The sequence below is a fragment of the Pygocentrus nattereri genome, chromosome 16 (genome assembly GCF_015220715.1).
Source record: "Pygocentrus nattereri isolate fPygNat1 chromosome 16, fPygNat1.pri, whole genome shotgun sequence".
Lineage (NCBI taxonomy): Eukaryota > Metazoa > Chordata > Actinopteri > Characiformes > Serrasalmidae > Pygocentrus > Pygocentrus nattereri.
In genome coordinates, this window is record NC_051226.1 from 32666168 (window position 1) to 32685688 (window position 19521).

Genomic DNA, 19521 nt, shown 5'->3' on the forward strand with positions numbered 1-19521 from the left:
GACCTGACCCTGCACTTCAGCCTGCCATAAATAACACACACACACACACACACACACACACACACACACATTTCCACTCACACATTCACACAGTCCACCAAAATGACCAGGCCTGCATCGTCAGCTCATTCGGACAGTGACAGGAGGGGAAAAAAAAAAAACGCAGAGTGGAGGAGGGGTGACAAGAGCGCACATACACAGCAGTGGTCAGAGACCACCCTCATTCATTTCATTTTCAGTCAGAAGCTGATTTTATGTTTCTGAGATGATCATGTAGAAGATAATCAGAAGAGAAAGTCAAAATTGTCCAAAGCTGGAGTTCAAAAGAAGATTAAAAGAGCCAATATTGCAATCAGGGGTTGAAAAAAATGAGATTGAAAAATATATCAAAACACTAATAATAAAAATAATAATAATAATACTAATAACGATAGCAAATTTAATAGTAAAATCAACCAGAATACAATAAACTGCTAAGATTGCATAAATAAAATAACTTGTCCCCGCTTCCCAGCATATAAAACAAACATCTTACAGACTACAATTCCCAAGATGCATCAGCCAGTCACATGACCCAGCCATCCAATCATCAGTCAGTCAGCAGATCCGATTCAGCTCAATTGCTTTGACCTTTTTGCTCTTGTTTATATGCCTGCCTGTGTGTCTCTCTCATTGTGAAGTACTGCCTCTATTTACAAGTATTTACTGAACCTTTCGTCTGTAGTTTAGTCTTATGTTATGACCCTGTTTTGACCACTGATGTCCATTCTTGCCCCTTTGGCCAAGGTTTTCTGGCCCGGTGTTACCCTACTGTTTCATATCATTCTCTTTTGAATTAAGCTTATGGTTTATTTTACTTTACGAGTGTCTGGTTCGTCAACCCATGGTTACATTACTAATAAATGGCTTAAATAAGGCCAAAAGAATAAAAATCATAGTTAATAATATGAATAAATGTTATATAATAATGAAACAGAATATGTAACAGTGAACACTGGGACTCTCTTATTATACAGTTGTGTTAACTTTGGTAGTAATGTTGATAATTATTGACTGTAGCCACTATTACTGATGTTTTTTTACTTAAGTTAGTTTTTTTGGTAACACTTCACTGTAGGGTGCTGTTCATTAGGCTCCATGACACCTACATAAGGCTGTCGTGACAACTGACATATCCCTACATAACTGTTCGTTAAATGCTTATTACAACAGGCATCATCTTTCATAAACACTACTTTAGCTGGCTTTGCTCAAAATTGGTCAATTTCATCTTTATACCAAATGACATTTATAAAAACTTACGTAGGGCTATGAAAGAGATCATGACAAGCTTATGTAGGTGTCATGTAGCCTTATGAACAGCAGCATAAAGTAATGTGTTACCATTGTTTTTAATAACATGTAGCATATGTCACTGTACTGCACTGCACCCTTTTATGATCATTATTACCATACTCTGTATTTTATTTGACTGCTATAATAACACGACTGGAGAAAAAAGAAAATATAAAACAATAACTAAAACTAATATCAAATAAAAGCGTCAGGCTGAGTGGAGGCGGTCTACATTTTGACTGGATATGAAATATAAAGGATGGTCTCAGTGACTTCAATGTATTCACAGTACAAAATGTGTAAGATTACAGTAATTTACTGGCAGCATTTTCTCCACTATTGTTTACTGACTATATTTTAATATAACAATATTTTAGTGTCATTTTTATCACTTTATGTAACTCCTGTATCTCTACTGTACAGTTCATATTTGCTGTATTCTGCACTCACAGCTGTCTAATATAGAAATATAATAATAATTTTAAAAAAAACGATGTAAGATGACCTGAGAGGGCTAGTTCACCTCTGATTTGACCTGGAACATACCTGTCCAGACCAGTGTGGCCCTCTGTTAAACTTTGTTAGACACTGTTAAGCTTTAATCAGTTGCTCTAATGACCCATCTGTGTAATCTGTATAGCTTCAGTAATGACCAGTTTGTTTAACTGTAGTAGTGAGCTTAAGGAGGGGCCTTTTCTCTCGAGCCCCTTTACTCAGGGAGCTTGGGTAGTTTCTGTATTTATGTTTTTCAGCTGTATAATCCTTTGTTTGTCATTGGTGTTTATTACTTTAAGCCACATTTTCTCCACAGTAGTTAACATCTTACAATTGAGACTGTTTATAAACAAACCTAAGCTGGTTTACTTTCACAAGGTGTCTAGTGTTTGGTCTGGCAACATGAGTCCACTCTGGCATTCCATTATGGCCTGACCACAGACCAGGAGTCTACCTCACAAAGTGAATTCAACATAGACAGGGGTCCTGGCCAGTGGTGGACAAAGTACACAAATAATGTACTTGAGTTAAAGTAGAGACCCCCAAGGTAAAATATTACTCCAGTAAAAGTAGAAGTACCTCCCTTTAGACCTCCACTTGAGTAAAAGTACTAAAGTATTTACCTTCAAATGTACTTAAGTATAAAGTAAAAGTACTAAAAGAGTAATTCTGGCTCTGATGTCATCCTGTTATCATTTTTATAACCAGACTGGCTTCATGAACTCATTTCAGGTGAAAGTCCTCCAGCGTCTCTCTTGGTAAACCAGTCTTTTAATAGAACGTCATTAATTAGTGACGCTGACGTCTATTAAAATGATCATAAGCACAAAACACTGAAGGTAAACAGTTTCCATCAGGGAGAACCGAGTGGCTCTGAAATCACTTTTTACACACAAGCAAAGTTTCAGTTTAAGATTACTTTGTAAATGTGTCTTTAAACACAGGTTCACGTATAAGTTTTCCTTTACTGTGTTGATCTGTAGGCCTCTGTTCATAAACTAACCGAAACTAATTTACTATAAAATGAAAGTGTTTGTATAAATTCAGAAAAACAAAAAACACGCCAGTCACGACTGCATATGTGGACATACTTCTATACTGTGCTCTATTTACACAAAGTTAGATTAGTTCATCATTTAGGGACGTATGTGCTCCCAAATTTACGCTGCTGCACTGACATTGAACCATGTGCTGCACTGGGTTGGTATGACCAACAGGTCAAAACAAGCTCAGAACAAAGTGACCGCTGTGCCCTGATTGGTGCTCTTGCTTTGTGCTTCATTTGTTTTGACATGTTACGTTTTTATACACACAAAAACCAAAAGGAACGACAGATTTCTCAAAATGTAGTGGAGTAAAAAGTAAGATAATTGACTTTGAAATGTAGTGGAGTGAAAGGAAAAAATCTCCCAAAATGGAAATATTTAAGTAAAGTACAGATACACAAAAAAACTACTTAAGCACAGTAACGAATTACATTTACTTAGTTACTGTCCACCACTGGTCCTGACGAATTTAGGGGTGCACTGATACTGATACTGGTAACGGCCAGTACAGCACTCATACAGGCCTGCTCATAAAAATGCACTGATACCAGCTGACACCGTGTGAGGTAAGCCAAGTGTGGACCCAAAGTCACTTTAAACATTCCACCATGGCATTATATTCCAGCCAGGTGTACACTGTGCAATTTTAGCCCATTTCTTTTAGCCCAACACACACAAACACAATCACAACTGCTTCACCAACACGAGTGGAGACATATAGGCTAACAAAACGGAGGCGAAAAAGTCGACATCCATATCCATATATGCCCACTTTACTCTGTTTGATGGGGTATAAACGCTAATATATGATTTCTAAATCAGTCTGTACTCATGGTTAGCAGTGCAGTTTCTCAGCATGTTTGCTCAGTACTCATGTTATTCTGAATGAACCAGCTTTACTGATAACCATCATAGACAGACAATCTGTAGAGGCTGCGTATCACATAGCAGGTCAGTCAAACGGAGCGTCCAGTGTGAGTATATAAGTTGTAGATGGAAAATCATTCAAAGAGGTTTGGTGTGAAATGGTTCAGATATCTTTACAGTGGTGGTGACAGGAACCAGGCGTTGCCATGACTACAACACAGATATAGACATTTTATTAACTATCAAAACCACCAGTGAACCTACACGAGTCTTCTGAGTTCATATGGAAAGCTATTTCGCCTCAGCATGCATCTCTCCACTATGAATGGACTTTAAGTTCTCAAAACTATCATAAAACAATGTCTTCGATATCAAGCAGTGAATTCATAACCATTTCATGCGGTAACTTTCTGTGAGGGAGCTTTCAGAGGTGGACGTCTTGTTCCTATCACCACCACTGTGAACAATTCTGACTCTAAGCTTCTCTAGAGCACAGTGTTTCACACCAAACCACTCTGAACGACTCTGTTTATGTCTTACCTAATCAGGTAGACCTTTTGAAATGTAATGTTTAAGGTTGGCCTTATCTGGATGAGGTTAGTTGTACATGAGGCTGCAGGCTGGTGTAATTTTTACAGTTTTGCTCTTACTGGTAATTTCATGTCAACGAAAAACGCTATTATACCTGGTGGACGCAAAGTTTCTTAAGCATTAAGACACTTGCAAAATATAAACAATGTTTTCTTTAAGTTTATCAAAATAAATGATCTCCTCTTCTACTTACAAACTTTAATGTGGCACAGATGAAAATCTCCAAAATCTCCACTTCATCCAAGAGAGTCAGAAATTATTCAGCAGAATATGAGAAGAGGCACTTTAAGACAAGCACCATGGGAATTGTAGGAAGGTTAGGAGGTTAAACCCACTGCATCCCATTCATTTCCGTGGTTGCTCTCGCCTCTGCCCCCTAGTGTGCGGCAGCTGAGCCTCGCTTGGCTTTTCTGTTATGGGACGAAGCGCTAAATCCTCAGGGCCGAGCCAGAACCCGCACTGGAATACTAATAGCTTAGCTGCTGCCCTGAAAGCCAAGCTGTCTTCCTGTCCGGGCTGCAGACCAGCACTACCTCACTTGTTTTCTCTTAAGGGGGGCTGACAGAGTGTCTGCCGAGATTGGGCGGGGGTCCTTCTAAACTAAACTGGAGGACTGTGAATGGTGTAAATCGCAGGCCCCTGGTGAGAGGAGGCTGTGGGTCAATAAGGAGAAGCCTAAGCTCCCCCAACACACACACATACATACAAAGAAAAGCCTAGTCTGGCCTGTTTGTGAGGGGAAAAAGTGCAGTTGAGAAATCTATTACGCTTCGCACAAAGGCAATCAGGCCACAGCATTGGCTCAGAGTAGTGCAATGATTAAAACGACTGCATTCAGAGTTGATGTAAAAATAATTGAGGCTGTAATTCAAGGTGATGGAGACGGCAGCTACTTCTTTTCAAACGCTGATTAATAAAAACGCTCAGTGAAAAGCCATCGCAGCTCGTTCTGATCTGAGGCGCAGAGCGTTTCCACCTCTGTTATCCTTTCACACGTCAAAAAAAGGTTACAGAAATGAATCAGGCAGAAAACAATTGCATTGATTCACACTTGTAAAACATAAACAGGACCCACAGGAAGGACAAGGCCACAAAGTCTGAAAATTGAAACCGCTTCCCTGCGAGTTCAAGGTCTTTTCCTTGTAATTGTGCGGCAGGCGTTCACACGCGCAAACCAGCACAACTGATGTACCATCACGCTCTCTCTATATCCTCGGCCCTTTTGTAACACCCTGGAGGACTCGCTCTTAATTGAACGTGCAGCTGAATTGCAGCCGTTTAACCATCCAAATAAGAGCAAGAGACACTCGAGGAGGGGGGCTGAGCGCAGCAGGGCTGAAACAGCCTCCAAATAGGCTTTATGACATACTGCTGCTGCATTAAAGCAAGAAAAGAGAGCACCCCGGGGAACGGAAAGCTTCGGGCCGGATCGGGAATCGCCGGAGCTCTCCGCCGACTGTTGCTGATGGATGCGGGTGCTTATGTACAGAACATAAAGGCCTGTGTAGTGAGGAAATAACAGCGGTGTACCTGTGTGCGGCACGAAATAAAGAGAACACTTCAAAATAACGGAGAAAATAGCTTGTTTAAAATCATGCAATTGCGTGATGTTGCCTCAGGGCAACAAACTCATTTTCCTCACTTTACAATGACATGATACGTATTTACTGCTCATGAAAAGGTTAATGCTTAAGGGAGGAGTTTGGCCCAAATTCAGTTACGGTTAGCCCAGGGCTGAGCTATTAATCCCACTAGGGTGCCCACTGCAACACTCAGGTTTTATTTAACAATTTAGGACTCGTAGCTTGTGGAAAGTACAGAATGTAAACTTTTAATCCATCCAAAATTTGTGCTTTTAAGTAGAAAAGATCTTTTATTATAATTTAAATTTGATGTCACTTTACTGATAGTGTACAGTCTTGTATTTCATGTTTTCGTCACTTTGTGACACTGAAATAAACAAAAAATAGAAAGAAAAATGTGCACACTCTCTAGCTCTCTTACTGCACCTACAGTAAGCAGTAGAAGAGCAGTAGAAGAGCGTGGCGCAGCAACGATTCATTAAAAAAGTGTTTTTTACAAGAGCAGTACGGTACGAGTTTGATAGATGTTGTTACACGCAGGGTCTGTTCCAGCTTCTGGTGGCTTAATACTGAAGGAAGGAGTTTGAACAAACCAATAAAAGTCTGTGCTTGGTCAACTGATTAGAATCTTTTGGACATTTTGAGATACCTGAAACTATTTTTTTGGGATGGTACAGCTTTTGGACGACACACGTTACTGCACTAGATGATCTCCCTCAGAAGAAAAACTCATTTTCAGCAGTTCATCAATACGATTCACATCTATTAAAGTGTCAAATGAATTTACTTTACATTCGCTGCACTATTTTCATTGTTGCGCAATGTTGCTTCAAGGCAACATTCCCAAAAAGATCCATTCACACGTTAGTATTCATATCTGATTTATATCAGATCAACCTAAAAAATGAATTCACATGGTGTCACGGTTGGCCCCTCCCAGTCCTCCATGTGCTTGTGTTTACCTTTTGGTCTTGTCCATGTGCTTCCTTGTTTTGTTTCTCCCCCCTTGTTTCTAGACTCCGCCCTTGATCATTTTCACCTGTGTCTTCTAAACCCTCTTGTTAACCACCTGTGTCTTGTTACCTGTTCCTGTATTTAAGCTCTATATTTTCCCCTGTTAGGTTGCTGGTCTTTGTATTGTTTTGTGTCATTTGGTGTTTGTTCTGCTGGCCTCTGTTGTTTGTTTAGCCTGTATTCCTTTTTTGTAATGCCTATCCCTCATTCTATCCGTATTGGCTCTCAGACCCTGGACTGTCTAGACCCTGAGAATGGACTTGCCCCTAATAAATCTCGCTTCTCCCCGCATATGCGTCCGCCTCATCATCGCTCCTCTGCGTTACACATGGTAACAAGCAATTGTTTCAGTAACTGGTTTTATTCAACTCAAAACATTACATTGACTGAAAGAGTCCTTTATTCAAAGTATTGATTTAGGATGAATAAAACTAGTTAATTTACTTGTTAACATATGAGGTCATTTTTTTCATTGAACTGACAAGCCACTTTTTACAGTGTAATAGGGATGGAGAATCAGAATCAGCCAACATTGGTATTCATTTTTGCTCAAGATGCAAAATTGTCATCTGCAGCAAAATTTGTAACATTAAACAGGATCCATTAAAAGGTTCTGTTTGGCCCATTAAAGACAAATAATTATTAAAGGCTAGTATTATGGAAGTATTGAATTATGTAACATTAAAGATACATAATTTGGAAATAATTATTTGATGTAAACTGAACATATAGCAGCCATTTTTCCCCCAAAAACAAAGTGGTTCAGAGATGGTTTGGTGTGAAATGGTTCAGATGTCTTTACAGTGGTGGTGATGGGAACCAGGGGTCACCATGACTACAACACAAATATAGCCATTCTATTTACTATCCAGAACCACTAGTGAACCTACACGAGTCTTCTGAGTTTATATGGAATGCTGATGATGGAAAATCTGAAATAATATGTTTTCTTTGGGCACTATTTTGCCCCACAGCACCCTGCATGTATCCCTCCGCCATAAATGCATTTATATAATACATGTTTTAGGGCCAAACCTTCTCAGAACTATCATAAATAGTGTCTCGGGCATCAGGCAACACATCTGGAACCCATATGTGTAATATCCTTATGTGAGGGAGGCTTTGCTTGGGCCGTTTGGTTCCCATCACCATCACTGTGAACAGTTCTGATCTCTCTGGAATGACTTTGTTTACAGGTTAACCATTTAATTATAAAGCAATTTTAAAAATGGGAATTTTTGGAATTCTCTTTAAGCGGAAATTTGGATGAAACTAAGATCATACAGATTGAAATCTAGGAACTGCACTCACTCTAAGGAACTTTGGCTCTGTTGGAAATAAATACCAGGAAGATGTGTATAACTACAGGATTGTGTTACCTTCACGTGGCCTTCTTTGACTTCCCCATACTGAACATGTTTCCTCAGATGGTTGCAGATGGCTCGAAGGGTTGGATGCATCTCCACGCAGAAGTTGCACCGGTAGCCAATAGGAGCCTTATCGGCTTGGCCATCCATCTGAAGAACAAATGAAGAAACAACATAGCACTGATTTGGTTAGATTTAGCACAAATGGAATGAAGCTGCACCTCATTTCTGCTACCACTGATATCTACTGGGTGTAATTGGTTTTCAAAGTAAATGAAGAAAGGAGTAACACAGTCGCTTCAATGTTACTCATAATTGGGTCATCAGAAACCTTTGATAACTAATGAATGCCGAATGCAAGATGCAATCACTGCGATAGTCCACTTAACCGCTTACAAAGGCTCTGCGAATGACATAAATGCCAGAGCATTTAGAGGAAGCTATTATAATTAAATTTTACATTTCATTTGATTAGCCTTGTCCATAGCCCCCATTCGGTTCTGGAATGTGTCTGTAGGGTACATTCAAATGCCCCATGACTGTGTTGCTTTGTGAAATATCAAGATTCTGTTTCTTTTATAGGTCATGTACACCTCGGTTCTGCTACATACTGAACCGCCAGGTCAGGTGGAGGTTGAGACAGCATAAACTATAAACCCCATCATCTTGTGCTACTTTTTCTTCATTCACTGACCAATGGCTTCAGTTTCCTTTCTTAAAGGAAAAATGGTTTCTTCTTTAATGTCATTTAAAACATGTTATTCATTTTGAAACCCTGCGTACCAAAATTAGATCTTTGTTTATTCATTTAACTCACAATTATTTGGGCTGACTGCAGTCGGTAGTTAATTAAATGTTTCCTTAAATTGTTTCTAAATGTAACACCTTTGCAGGGCAGAGGTGAGTAATGTTATTTTATCTGTGAATATTTATGGTTATTTGTTAGCATATCAAGCAACAAGTAATGTTTGTTTATTTGGTGTACGTTAAAACCTTTAGAGGGCAGCCGTGAGTAATGTTTGTTTATTTGATGTTTGTTAATGATGGCTTTAATGATGGCTTTAGAGGGCGGCAGTGAGTAATGTTTGTTTATTTGATGTTTGTTAATGATGGCTTTAGAGGGCGGCGGTGAGTAATGTTTGTTTATTTACTGTCTGTTAATAACACCTTTAGAGAGCAGCAGTGAGTGATGTTTGTTTATTTAATGTTTGTTAATAACACCTTTAGAGAGCAGCAGTGAGTAATGTTTGTTTATTTAATGTTTGTTAATAACACCTTTAGAGGGCGGCAGTGAGTAATGTTTGTTTATTTGATGTTTGTTAATAACACCTTTAGAGAGCAGCAGTGAGTAATGTTTGTTTATTTGATGTTTGTTAATAACACCTTTAGAGGGCGGCAGTGAGTAATGTTTGTTTATTTGATGTTTGTTAATAACACCTTTAGAGGGCGGCAGTGAGTAATGTTTGTTTATTTGATGTTTGTTAATAACACCTTTAGAGGGCGGCAGTGAGTGATGTTTGTTTATTTGATGTTTGTTAATAACACCTTTAGAGGGCGGCAGTGAGTATTGTTTGTTTATTTGATGTTTGTTAATAACACCTTTAGAGGGCGGCAGTGAGTAATGTTTGTTTATTTGATGTTTGTTAATAACACCTTTAGAGGGCGGCAGTGAGTAATGTTTGTTTATTTGATGTTTGTTAATAACACCTTTAGAGGGCGGCAGTGAGTATTGTTTGTTTATTTGATGTTTGTTAATAACACCTTTAGAGGGCGGCAGTGAGTAATGTTTGTTTATTTGATGTTTGTTAATAACACCTTTAGAGGGCGGCAGTGAGTAATGTTTGTTTATTTAATGTTTGTTAATAACACCTTCAGAGGGCGGCGGTGAGTAATGTTTGTTTATTTGATGTTTGTTAATAACACCTTTAGAGGGCGGCGGTGAGTAATGTTTGTTTATTTGATATTTGTTAATGACGCCTTTAGAGGGCGGCGGTGAGTAATGTTTATTTGATGTTTGTTAATAACACCTTTAGAGGGCGGCGGTGAGTAATGTTTGTTTATTTGATGTTTGTTAATAACACCTTTAGAGGGAGGCGGTGAGTAATGTTTGTTTATTTGATGTTTGTTAATGACGCCTTTAGAGGGCGGCGGTGAGTAATGTTTGTTTATTTGATGTTTGTTAATGACGCCTTTAGAGGGCGGCGGTGAGTAATGTTTGTTTATTTGATATTTATTAATAACACCTCTAGAGGGCAGCAATGAGTAATGTTATTAACAAGTAAACGAACACCTTCAGAGGGTGGCACTGAGTAATTTGTGTTCATCTGAGCTTGAGCTGTGTCTGTCGTCATTTAGTAGGTGCTAAGTATTGACAAGTAGGACGTGGCACGTACTTCAGTGAATAAAAAAAGACCATTACTCTGTTAATCATAATTACCTATATGTCTGTTAATCAGTGAAAACGTAATGATCATGGCAGGGTTACTTTTGATATCTTGTGATAAATCAAATGAAAATCAAACTTCCTTTTTACATTCAGCTCACCTTGTTTTCTGGTTTTGGCTCAGTTGGCTCTGTGGTCCTCTGCTTACTCTGAAGCTGCTTCCTCCTCTCCTGTCGAGTCGCTCTCTTCTCAAACTCTTCATTGTGGTCTGTCAGATGGGTGCTCAGTTCAGGAAGGGTCAGGAATTTGATTTCACAGTGAGCACACTGGTAGAGCTCAGTGCCATCTTCCACTGGACTCTGTATGGTGACAAAGTCCCGCTTTAGCTCCTTGCCATGGTAGTTGTTGTAATGATTTACGAGCAGGTCTGCAGTGCTAAATGACAGTTTGAAGCATTTCAGACACTTGAATGGCAACCATTCTACATCGTTCTCCTGTTCAGTTTCTGATTTCACCTCCACTAGTTCGACGTCCTCTGTGACGGTTGACTTCTCCGGCTCTCTGGCGTAAATCACAGTGAAGTAACGCCCAAGCTTGCTGGAGTGCTGTCTTTTAGGAAAAACACCTGGGTGACGCTTGATGTAGTGTGAGACAATGCTTTTCCTGCTGAATGCTTGAAAGGAGCAAAGTGAGCACTTCCTTCGGTCCACTGCTTCCCTTAGCTCATCACTCATCGCTGGTCCATCTTCTTCAGAGGCCAGGGGCACCATTACTTTATTTGGCTTCTCTGCCACAGTCTTAGATGCAGCCAGGCAGTGAGTGTAGTAAGCGTCAATGTCGTGACGTTTCTGGTAGTGAGCTGCCAGGCCTTTGCGGATGGGATTGGTGTAGGAGCAGAGAGCACATTTAAAGACGTTGTTTTTGCCCTCTGGCTGAGCTCGTACATTGTTGTGCTTGATGCGGTAGTGTCGAGCAATACCTTTCCTGGTGGAGCAGAAGTACTTGCAAAGCTGACATTTGAATATGGCATGCTTCTCTCCTTTGGCAAACTCTGAGAGAGTAAGGTCGAAGTCACAGACCTCAGAGACTTCCGTCACATTGGTAGCACTGCATTCAGCAACAGAGTCCTCTTTGCTGACCAGAGACTGGATATTCGTTGCCGTGAACATGTCTGATGCTGACTGGTTGTGATATTTCTCATAATGTATCTTAAGTTTTTCGAGTGTCCCATGAGTGTACGGGCACATCTTGCACCTGTAGGCACCATAGCCCTGCCTCTGGCTTTTGGAACGCTCGTCTCCTTCAGTCACCAAGTCTTTCACCTGCTCTACATCATCAGCAAAGTCTTCAGCGGTGACTTTGATCAGTGGATGCCGTTTCTGGTAATGCGTAAGAACCCCGTGGATGCGAGAGTTCACATACGGACAGTGTCTGCACTTGTAAACTGACGTGGGGTTGATGTCTGTTTCCTGTGCAAAGTCTGCAGCCTTCACTTTCATGCCTGGATGTTTTTTGCCATAGTGCGTCAAAAGACCATGAAGGCTGTTGTATTCCGATAGACACACAGTGCACTGGTAGGGATTGTTGGATATTGAGGAGGTGGTGGAGAACGCAAGGAGGGGCTGACGATCAGGTGCTGACCTGCTAATCTCCACCATGCCCTCATCAGACTGGTGGCTGTTGAATGGGCTTGACATAGAGACATTTCCCTTCACCATCTGGGGCATCAGCTTTTCAGCTGTCTGATTTCCTTTGATGATGTCAAGGAGAACGGACTCATCTCCTTTGATAGCCCATGGATGAACAGCTTGGTAATGGTTGGTAATGTCCCAGATGGAACAAGCCTCAAAGGCACAATCTCTACATTGGTAATGCTTTGTTTCAGAGTTCCCCATTTGTCTGGAGATGGAAGTATCAGGACCAGCCCACAATTTGCTTGCCATGTATGCGTAATCAACATTGTGCTCTGGGTGTCGTCTTTGGTAATGCATGAGCAGTCCGTTGGGTTCAGCATGGGAATAGATGCACCACTCACAGTGATAACCAGCCTCCAAGATGCCATCTTGATAAGCCCAGTGTAGAATGGTCATGGCCGTGGCCTTCACAGTAGGATGATCCTTCTTCAGATGCTTCTTCAAGGCATATACATAGGGAGATGTGTAGGCACAGTGCCTGCACTTCAAAGACCTAAGGGCTCTAGGTTTTTCTGTGTCAGTTGCTGAGGTTGCAGTGGATGTGGAACTTCCTGTTTGGTTCATCTGAGCCCTTTCTCTCTGACTGCGAACCACAGCGGTATGCCTTCGAACCAAATCTGCATTTGCCTTTACATCTCTGTGCTTCTTCTGGTAATGGATCAACACGCCTTTTACAGTGCGGTTCCCATAGTCGCAGTGCTGACAAAAAAAGAGCATCTCACTCTCTCCTTTGTCTGCTGCTCCTTTTGGGTGCGAATTGTTTGATCCATCAGTTGAATTGGTGCTGAACTGTTTCATGAACTGTTTAGGAGGTGCAATCTGCAACTCTTCCATAAGCTTCATCAATCCTGGTGTAGGAGGGGCATGCTTGATATACTTTGCTGTTACCTTGATTTCTGGGTGCCGCTTTTGGTAATGGACAAGAACACCAACCACGGATCGGTTGTTATAAACACAGTGCTTGCAGTAGAATACCTCTTCATCCAGACTTAAGGACGAAACAGCATTCGAAGACTTCGGGGTACTGGACAGGTTATAAGCTGAGTTGGTTGACGATTGCGCCCTGTCTACTGATATGACCCGCATGGTTTTCTGTATGCGGAAATATGAGGCCTTCTGTTCAGGGTGCTTCTTCTGATAGTGAACCAACACTGAGTGCATGTTAGGGCTTGCAAAGGTGCACATGTCACAATCATAAACTACAACGTTGCCATCAAGAGTTTCCCTAAAGGCTTCAGAGTCCACATTCGAATCTGGGGTCTTGCACAAGCTCTTGAGGGAAGGACTTGATGAAGACCTTGATGCAGAGGTTGTGAAGCTCTTGGGCCCAGAATTCAAGATTTCTCTCAGTGTTTGTGACTCTGCTGTTCCCTTCTGAGGCTGATCAACCACATAGCTTGAGAAAATCATTGCATTGTTGATTTTCACTGAGGGGTGCATTCTTTGGTAATGAGGCATCAAGCTTCTCACATTTGGGCTGGTGTATGAACAGAAACGACACGTGTACACCAAATCTGGCTGGTTAAAGTTGAGAACATTGCTAGCTTCTGGATGGTGATCCATGTAGTGCTGGTGTAAGTCACTGAAGCTGTTGTATTCTATGAAACACTCTAGACAACGGAAGACGGCACTCTGATCCTCAGGATCGAGAATGTATCTAAAGCTAAACTTAATATAGGGATGCATTCGCTGGTAATGGGTGCTTACACTGCGGGCAGACTTGTTCTGGTACTCACAGTGTTTGCAATAGAAAAGGTTCCCAGGTTCCTCAGTGTAATCAACATTCTCTTGATATGTGCCATCTTGACTGCTTTGATCTTGGACATCTTTATTCTCTCCGGAGGCACTGAAATGGTTGTCCTCATCGTCAGAGACAGTAACCTGGATCGGAATGTTTCTTGAGCTTAATTTGGGCTGCAAGCTACGTTTCCTTTTGCCAACACCACGCTCTGCCTGAGCACCACCAGATTTCCTGATGTACAGATGCTGCGTATTATAGGTGAAGCGCTGACTTTGAATCTCAGAATTCTCTCTTTCTTTTCTCTCATCTATGTGATTTTCATTTTCATCTTCTTCATCCTCGATCTCCTCGAGGTTTATTACATCCTCTTGCTGTTGACTCTGACTGATCTTACTTTGAAGGTTGTTTGCAATTTCGTCAATTCTTGTTCGTTTCTTGACGGGTGACAGATCCAGAGGCAGGTCATTGATAGACTTCCTAGCTGTCTTTCCAATAAGATGCTTTCTGGATGAAAAGCCAAGGATTGACGTTTGAGTTTTTTGCACAAAGTTTAATGAGCTGTATGATTCAGACTCAGAATCCTGCTGCTCATTAGATGAGCCCTCTTGATTTGTGGCTTGAATCTCATCACAATATGAGTGCTTATGTTGCTGGTGAACACGTAAGCCTTTCAGTGTCGTTGTGGAAAAGTTACAGAGTGCACAATGATGAGAATTTTGCTGTTCTTCTACAGCAGTGGATTTCTTACCGTTCATTTTAGAGCTGCCATTCCCTCCATTCACTGGTTCTGAGACTTCATTTTGGCCCTCTGGGCTTTCATTGGTCAGGTCCATGGTGTCCCATTCAGAAGAGGAGCCACCATGGCATTGCTTGTGTGTGCTGAGTTTTACAGGACTGGTGCAAAGAAAGGGACACTCGTCACACTTGTACAATGTGGTTTTGCCAGATAAGTGGATGTTCTCTATATGGCGAGAGATGCTCCGGCGATGTGTTGTCAAAAAGGAGCAGAAGGGGCACTGGAACCTATTCAGATGTCTTCTGATTGGAATCCCTTTAGTCTCCAGCATTTTATTATCCTCCTCTGACAGAAGCAGCTTAGCTGAATCCTCAGCTGACAATGGGTCAGTGTAATTGGGATCATCCATGTCACAGAGTTCACCATCAGAGCTGCTTCGTGAATCATTTAGAATGCCAGAATCCAAGTCTAATGCTGAGTTGGATATGTCAGACATCGCAAAAGTCGACCTCTCTGACAGTATGGAAGATCCTGTGCTGTTGGGTACTTTCATTGTTAGTTGGGAATACTGAAAATTTGACAGCCCACATGTGGACTTTATCGATGCAGTCCCTTTCAAAGACGAGATGTTTGTTAAGGATCCTTCATTTCCACTCAGATCATTTGACATTAAGTTGGATGTTGGAGTGCTTCTTGGCGATAAAGGAGAAGTAGATTTGGAGGATCCTGCACTTCCCTCTGCTTTGGGCTGCTGCAGTGAAACCATTATCTTAACCATGTTGCGATGCTTCTTTATCATGTGATCACATAACCTCTGTCTTTGCAAGGTCTGAAAGCCACACCACTCACAGCTGAATCCATCTCTGGTTTGGGGTTTGATCATAGAATCCAGAACATTACGTTCTGTAAGAACATCTGGAGACTCCTCACATTGTTCTTCTGAAGACAAGGCATCAGAGTCCACATCCAGAGTCCCTCTGTCAGCTTCTGCTTGAACAGGAGAATCTGAATGTCCTAACAAATTGTCTTTGTGATACATCCTCTGATGTTTCAGGATCCTAGCTCTGCGAGGAGACTTGTACGTGCAATACTGACAGGAGTACACCTTTTCTACACCATCGTGCATCGTAACATTGAAGCTTGACTGCTTGGAAGCATTGAGCGAACTGCCATCGCTTGGAGAAGCTCCTCCTGCAATGCTATGAACCTTCCTAGTGTGCTCCTCAAGGAGCGATTTTGATCTGAAGTAGCGAACGCAGAACTTGCACTGGAAAAATGGGTTTGCTGTCTTGCTGGACTGGTTGTATATTGTTTGGTTTGAACTTGACAAGTGCCCCGAGTCTGAGTCAAAGGAATTGAGGCCTAAAACATAAACAGAGAAAAACAACATTTATTTATCCTGCATGCTATTTATTTTCATACTTGCTCGAGGCAAAAATTGTTCCATGAATCTTGTTCATGAATGTGGATGCCATAAAAAGGCCACATTATGACAAATGTCATCTATTCTACAACAATTTAATTTGCTATCACATGCGCTGCTTAATGACATTGTACAAATGGAAATGAAGAGCAAAGATGAGGTCATCAAAATCACTTTACAAGCAAAGACTGATTTCATATGTGGCGTGTGACATGCATGAAGCACAGACACCATTAAGAGGCACCTGCTTCCTTGTGTGGCAACTCATATTCGTTATTCGTGAGGTCCTCCTCATCCTCCTCTGTGTGACTGAGGGAATTTAAGGAATTGGACCTTGACTGTTGCGGTGACCCATCCCCAACCTCTGTGGGCTGCAAGAAGGCAGTGTGGACGTCCTGTATGTGCGCCTTCAGCTCATCATAGGAGTCAGCACGGAAATCACAGCCGTCGCATTGTAGCACCTCCATTGCTAAGGCCTCCCTGGAAAATCAGGGACAGCTGGAGAGAGAGAGAGAGAGAGAGAGAGAGAGAGAGAATAAGAAAGAATTCCAGAAACACTTCCTAAGAATCTTGCATTCATAAAGCTTTCTAAATGCACTGTATGCAAAATATCTTATAATGCCTGGCATAAGCCTGCAAAATTGCTTGTAATTAGTTGTAATTGCATGTATAAGACTTTTTAAAACAAGACTATATAAGCTTACAATGTCAGGCTTAACATCACATTATAACAACCGCTCACAAGAACACCGTAAGAAGGTTCTGGTTAAGTTGGCTAAAATGAAGATTTCATATGTAGCATTAATTTAAAAATCAATGCTAGCTAACTGGTAACTGAACAGATATTACAACTGGACTTTATGAAGTCATACGAAGAGTTCACTTGCAAAAACAGATATCTCCATTTTAAATTTCATAAATCACATTGTTATTGTAACATAAATCTAGGTAACATAAATCAAACTGCAATTAGGTTGTTTTGATTAAGTAAAAACAAGAAAATACAACTTTGTAAATACAAAATTTGTTGGCTGAAGCAGATAACTCCAATGGTCATTTCCTGTTTCAGAGTTAAAGCCATTAAATGGACACAAGGTTCTTTGAAGTCAATATTTAGCATAGCAGTTTACCATAAAACAAGCAGGTAAAGAGCTGAAAACCACAAGATCTGAGCTCAGAAATTCTTAATGCTGAATCTCAAACGGCGCACTGATCCCTTTATAGTCACTATGAGTTATGAAATTTTGTCTTTTCCACCCAAATATTTGTCCTTATGTCCAGTATGAATTGTGCTCACATGGCTAAAACCAAAGTGGTTCTACATTAGACGCACTGAGCTCTGTTCAAATGTAGTAGCCATTATTTTAAAGAACATATGTAATTATAACTATTTAAGAGCAATTGTATAAGCAGGTATTATAAGGTATTATATATTCCATATGAATGCATTTATAAAGCATTATGGATACAGAATTTCCACAAAATTAGAGCAAGACAAATTCAGAAGAAGCATCATACAAAAGCTGCACATCGTACACCAAGAAAACACTTGAATTCTGACAATATGTGACACAGAAGAAGAAGAACCTTTCATTATTATTTTTATTTATTTATTTATTTTTTTGGTGAATGGATGGCCTGTTCCAAGAACAATAGTTGAGGAGGGATTATGGGTTGATTTGTTCCATTTTTTTATTACCTTGGGATAAGCCGCAGCTGGAGAACACCAGTGTGTCTCCGTATTTACATCAGACAATTCCGTCAGATTGCATCAAGCCCTTCTGAAAGAAGATTGAGCGAATCCAGAGAGGGATGAAGACTAACTCTGGGCTCGGAGGTTGCCATGCAAACATGAAGGATTATGGGACCATTACTTGGAGGTGGCATAATTATGCCTTGTGCCCTCCCTGAGAGCAGCCGGCATTAGAACCAATCAATGTCCGGCAACAAAGACCTATTATCAGCCTTACTAAGTTTAATTATGTCCATCTTCTTTTTTTTATGTCTTTTGGATCGATATTTTTTCATTAAAATATGGACGGCTGCCATTTTCATCACAGATTCATATCACCATGACACGAATCACCGCGGAGATCTCCTGGAGGAGTGCGGTGCCTCGTATTTTCAATATTTTCAGCATTTTATACAAGAAGGTATTCAAGGATAATAATAGATTGTCACTGTCTATTCACAGGAATTTAGTGAAGATGCAATTACATCTTACAGATTACACATGAAACACAAGGTATTATGGATTCATGCAATTATTTTAGAATCATCTACGCGTCTCAGATTAATTCGCCCATTTATTTATTTATTTTTGCAGCTTCCTACTAATTAACTTGATTATAAAGACTCGTGCACAGGACTCGCACCACATGGTTAAAATATTTGAACAAACTTTTGGACACTAGTGTAATTACGCTTACTACATATATACATTTGTGCGCAAAGGCTTGTGCACCCATGCTCATTTTGCAGGTTAATACATCTTCTACAGAACGTTGTGCACATTTTAATACACAATTACTGTCAATTTACAGAATTTAACATTTTTTAACATGTTTTATTTTTGCCTGATACATTAAAGATTCTACGTGCAACAATTTAGCCCCTTAAATGGCCCACAGGTGGGCCCAAAGTTTAGTACACAGTTCTATAACCTGTAATTACTAAATAATAAGCCTTAATATGTAATAAGCTTGAGATCTTAAGGGGTTAAAAAGGGGTTAAAGCGATCTCCCAAATATTCCTCCGAATATTCCTCGTAGTTGACGGGGCTGAAGTTGGCTTCCTATTCACATTTTCTCATTCCACCTTAAATGGTGCAGTTGTTCCATTCTGCACAAGAGACACCTGAACATAACCGCAGCCCCATTTAAGGTGGAACGGGTAAACGAACAAGAAGCTGGCAAAAAAGAAGCTTCGGGTATGAAACAGGATGAGGAGGCTGCTCTGTTTCTGCTTGGCAGGTGTGCAACATTGACTTATTTTTGGTGTTTCACAGAACCAACAGGACAGTTTTGTTTTGTCCTGCTCACCAATGTTTGTTACCGCAACTGGTTAGCCTTGAAGCATCAGTTTGTTAGCTACATTGCTTGCTAAAGTCATATCATGGTATTTGTACATTGTTTGCTAGGAGTTTTATGGCCACGTAGACCTAAAAAGTAAGTTTGCTCGCCCAGCGTTGTTCACCTTGGCAATGTGCGTCCATGAATTTAGTGGTAGGGGCTTCTGAAGGAGCAA

The 19521-nt window shown here is 40.6% G+C and overlaps 1 protein-coding gene across 7 annotated transcripts in view; it reads right to left on the bottom strand.

Moving 5' to 3' along the window:
* The window catches only part of znf462 (zinc finger protein 462), a 96874-nt gene that overhangs the window by 33914 nt on the left and 43439 nt on the right, over nucleotides 1-19521 (bottom strand). For 6 of the 7 annotated variants that reach the window (XM_017721061.2, XM_017721064.2, XM_017721059.2 and 3 more), the window contains exons 2-4: nucleotides 16520-16773; nucleotides 10843-16214; nucleotides 8311-8448 (exon numbers count right to left, since the gene is read on the bottom strand). In XM_017721061.2, the coding sequence (XP_017576550.1) occupies nucleotides 8311-8448; nucleotides 10843-16214; nucleotides 16520-16742 (5733 nt within the window). In that variant the 5' untranslated portion in view covers nucleotides 16743-16773. Of the gene's footprint in view, nucleotides 1-8310; nucleotides 8449-10842; nucleotides 16215-16519; nucleotides 16774-19521 lie in introns of those variants that run through there. The other variant, XM_017721065.2, reaches the window with a different exon arrangement.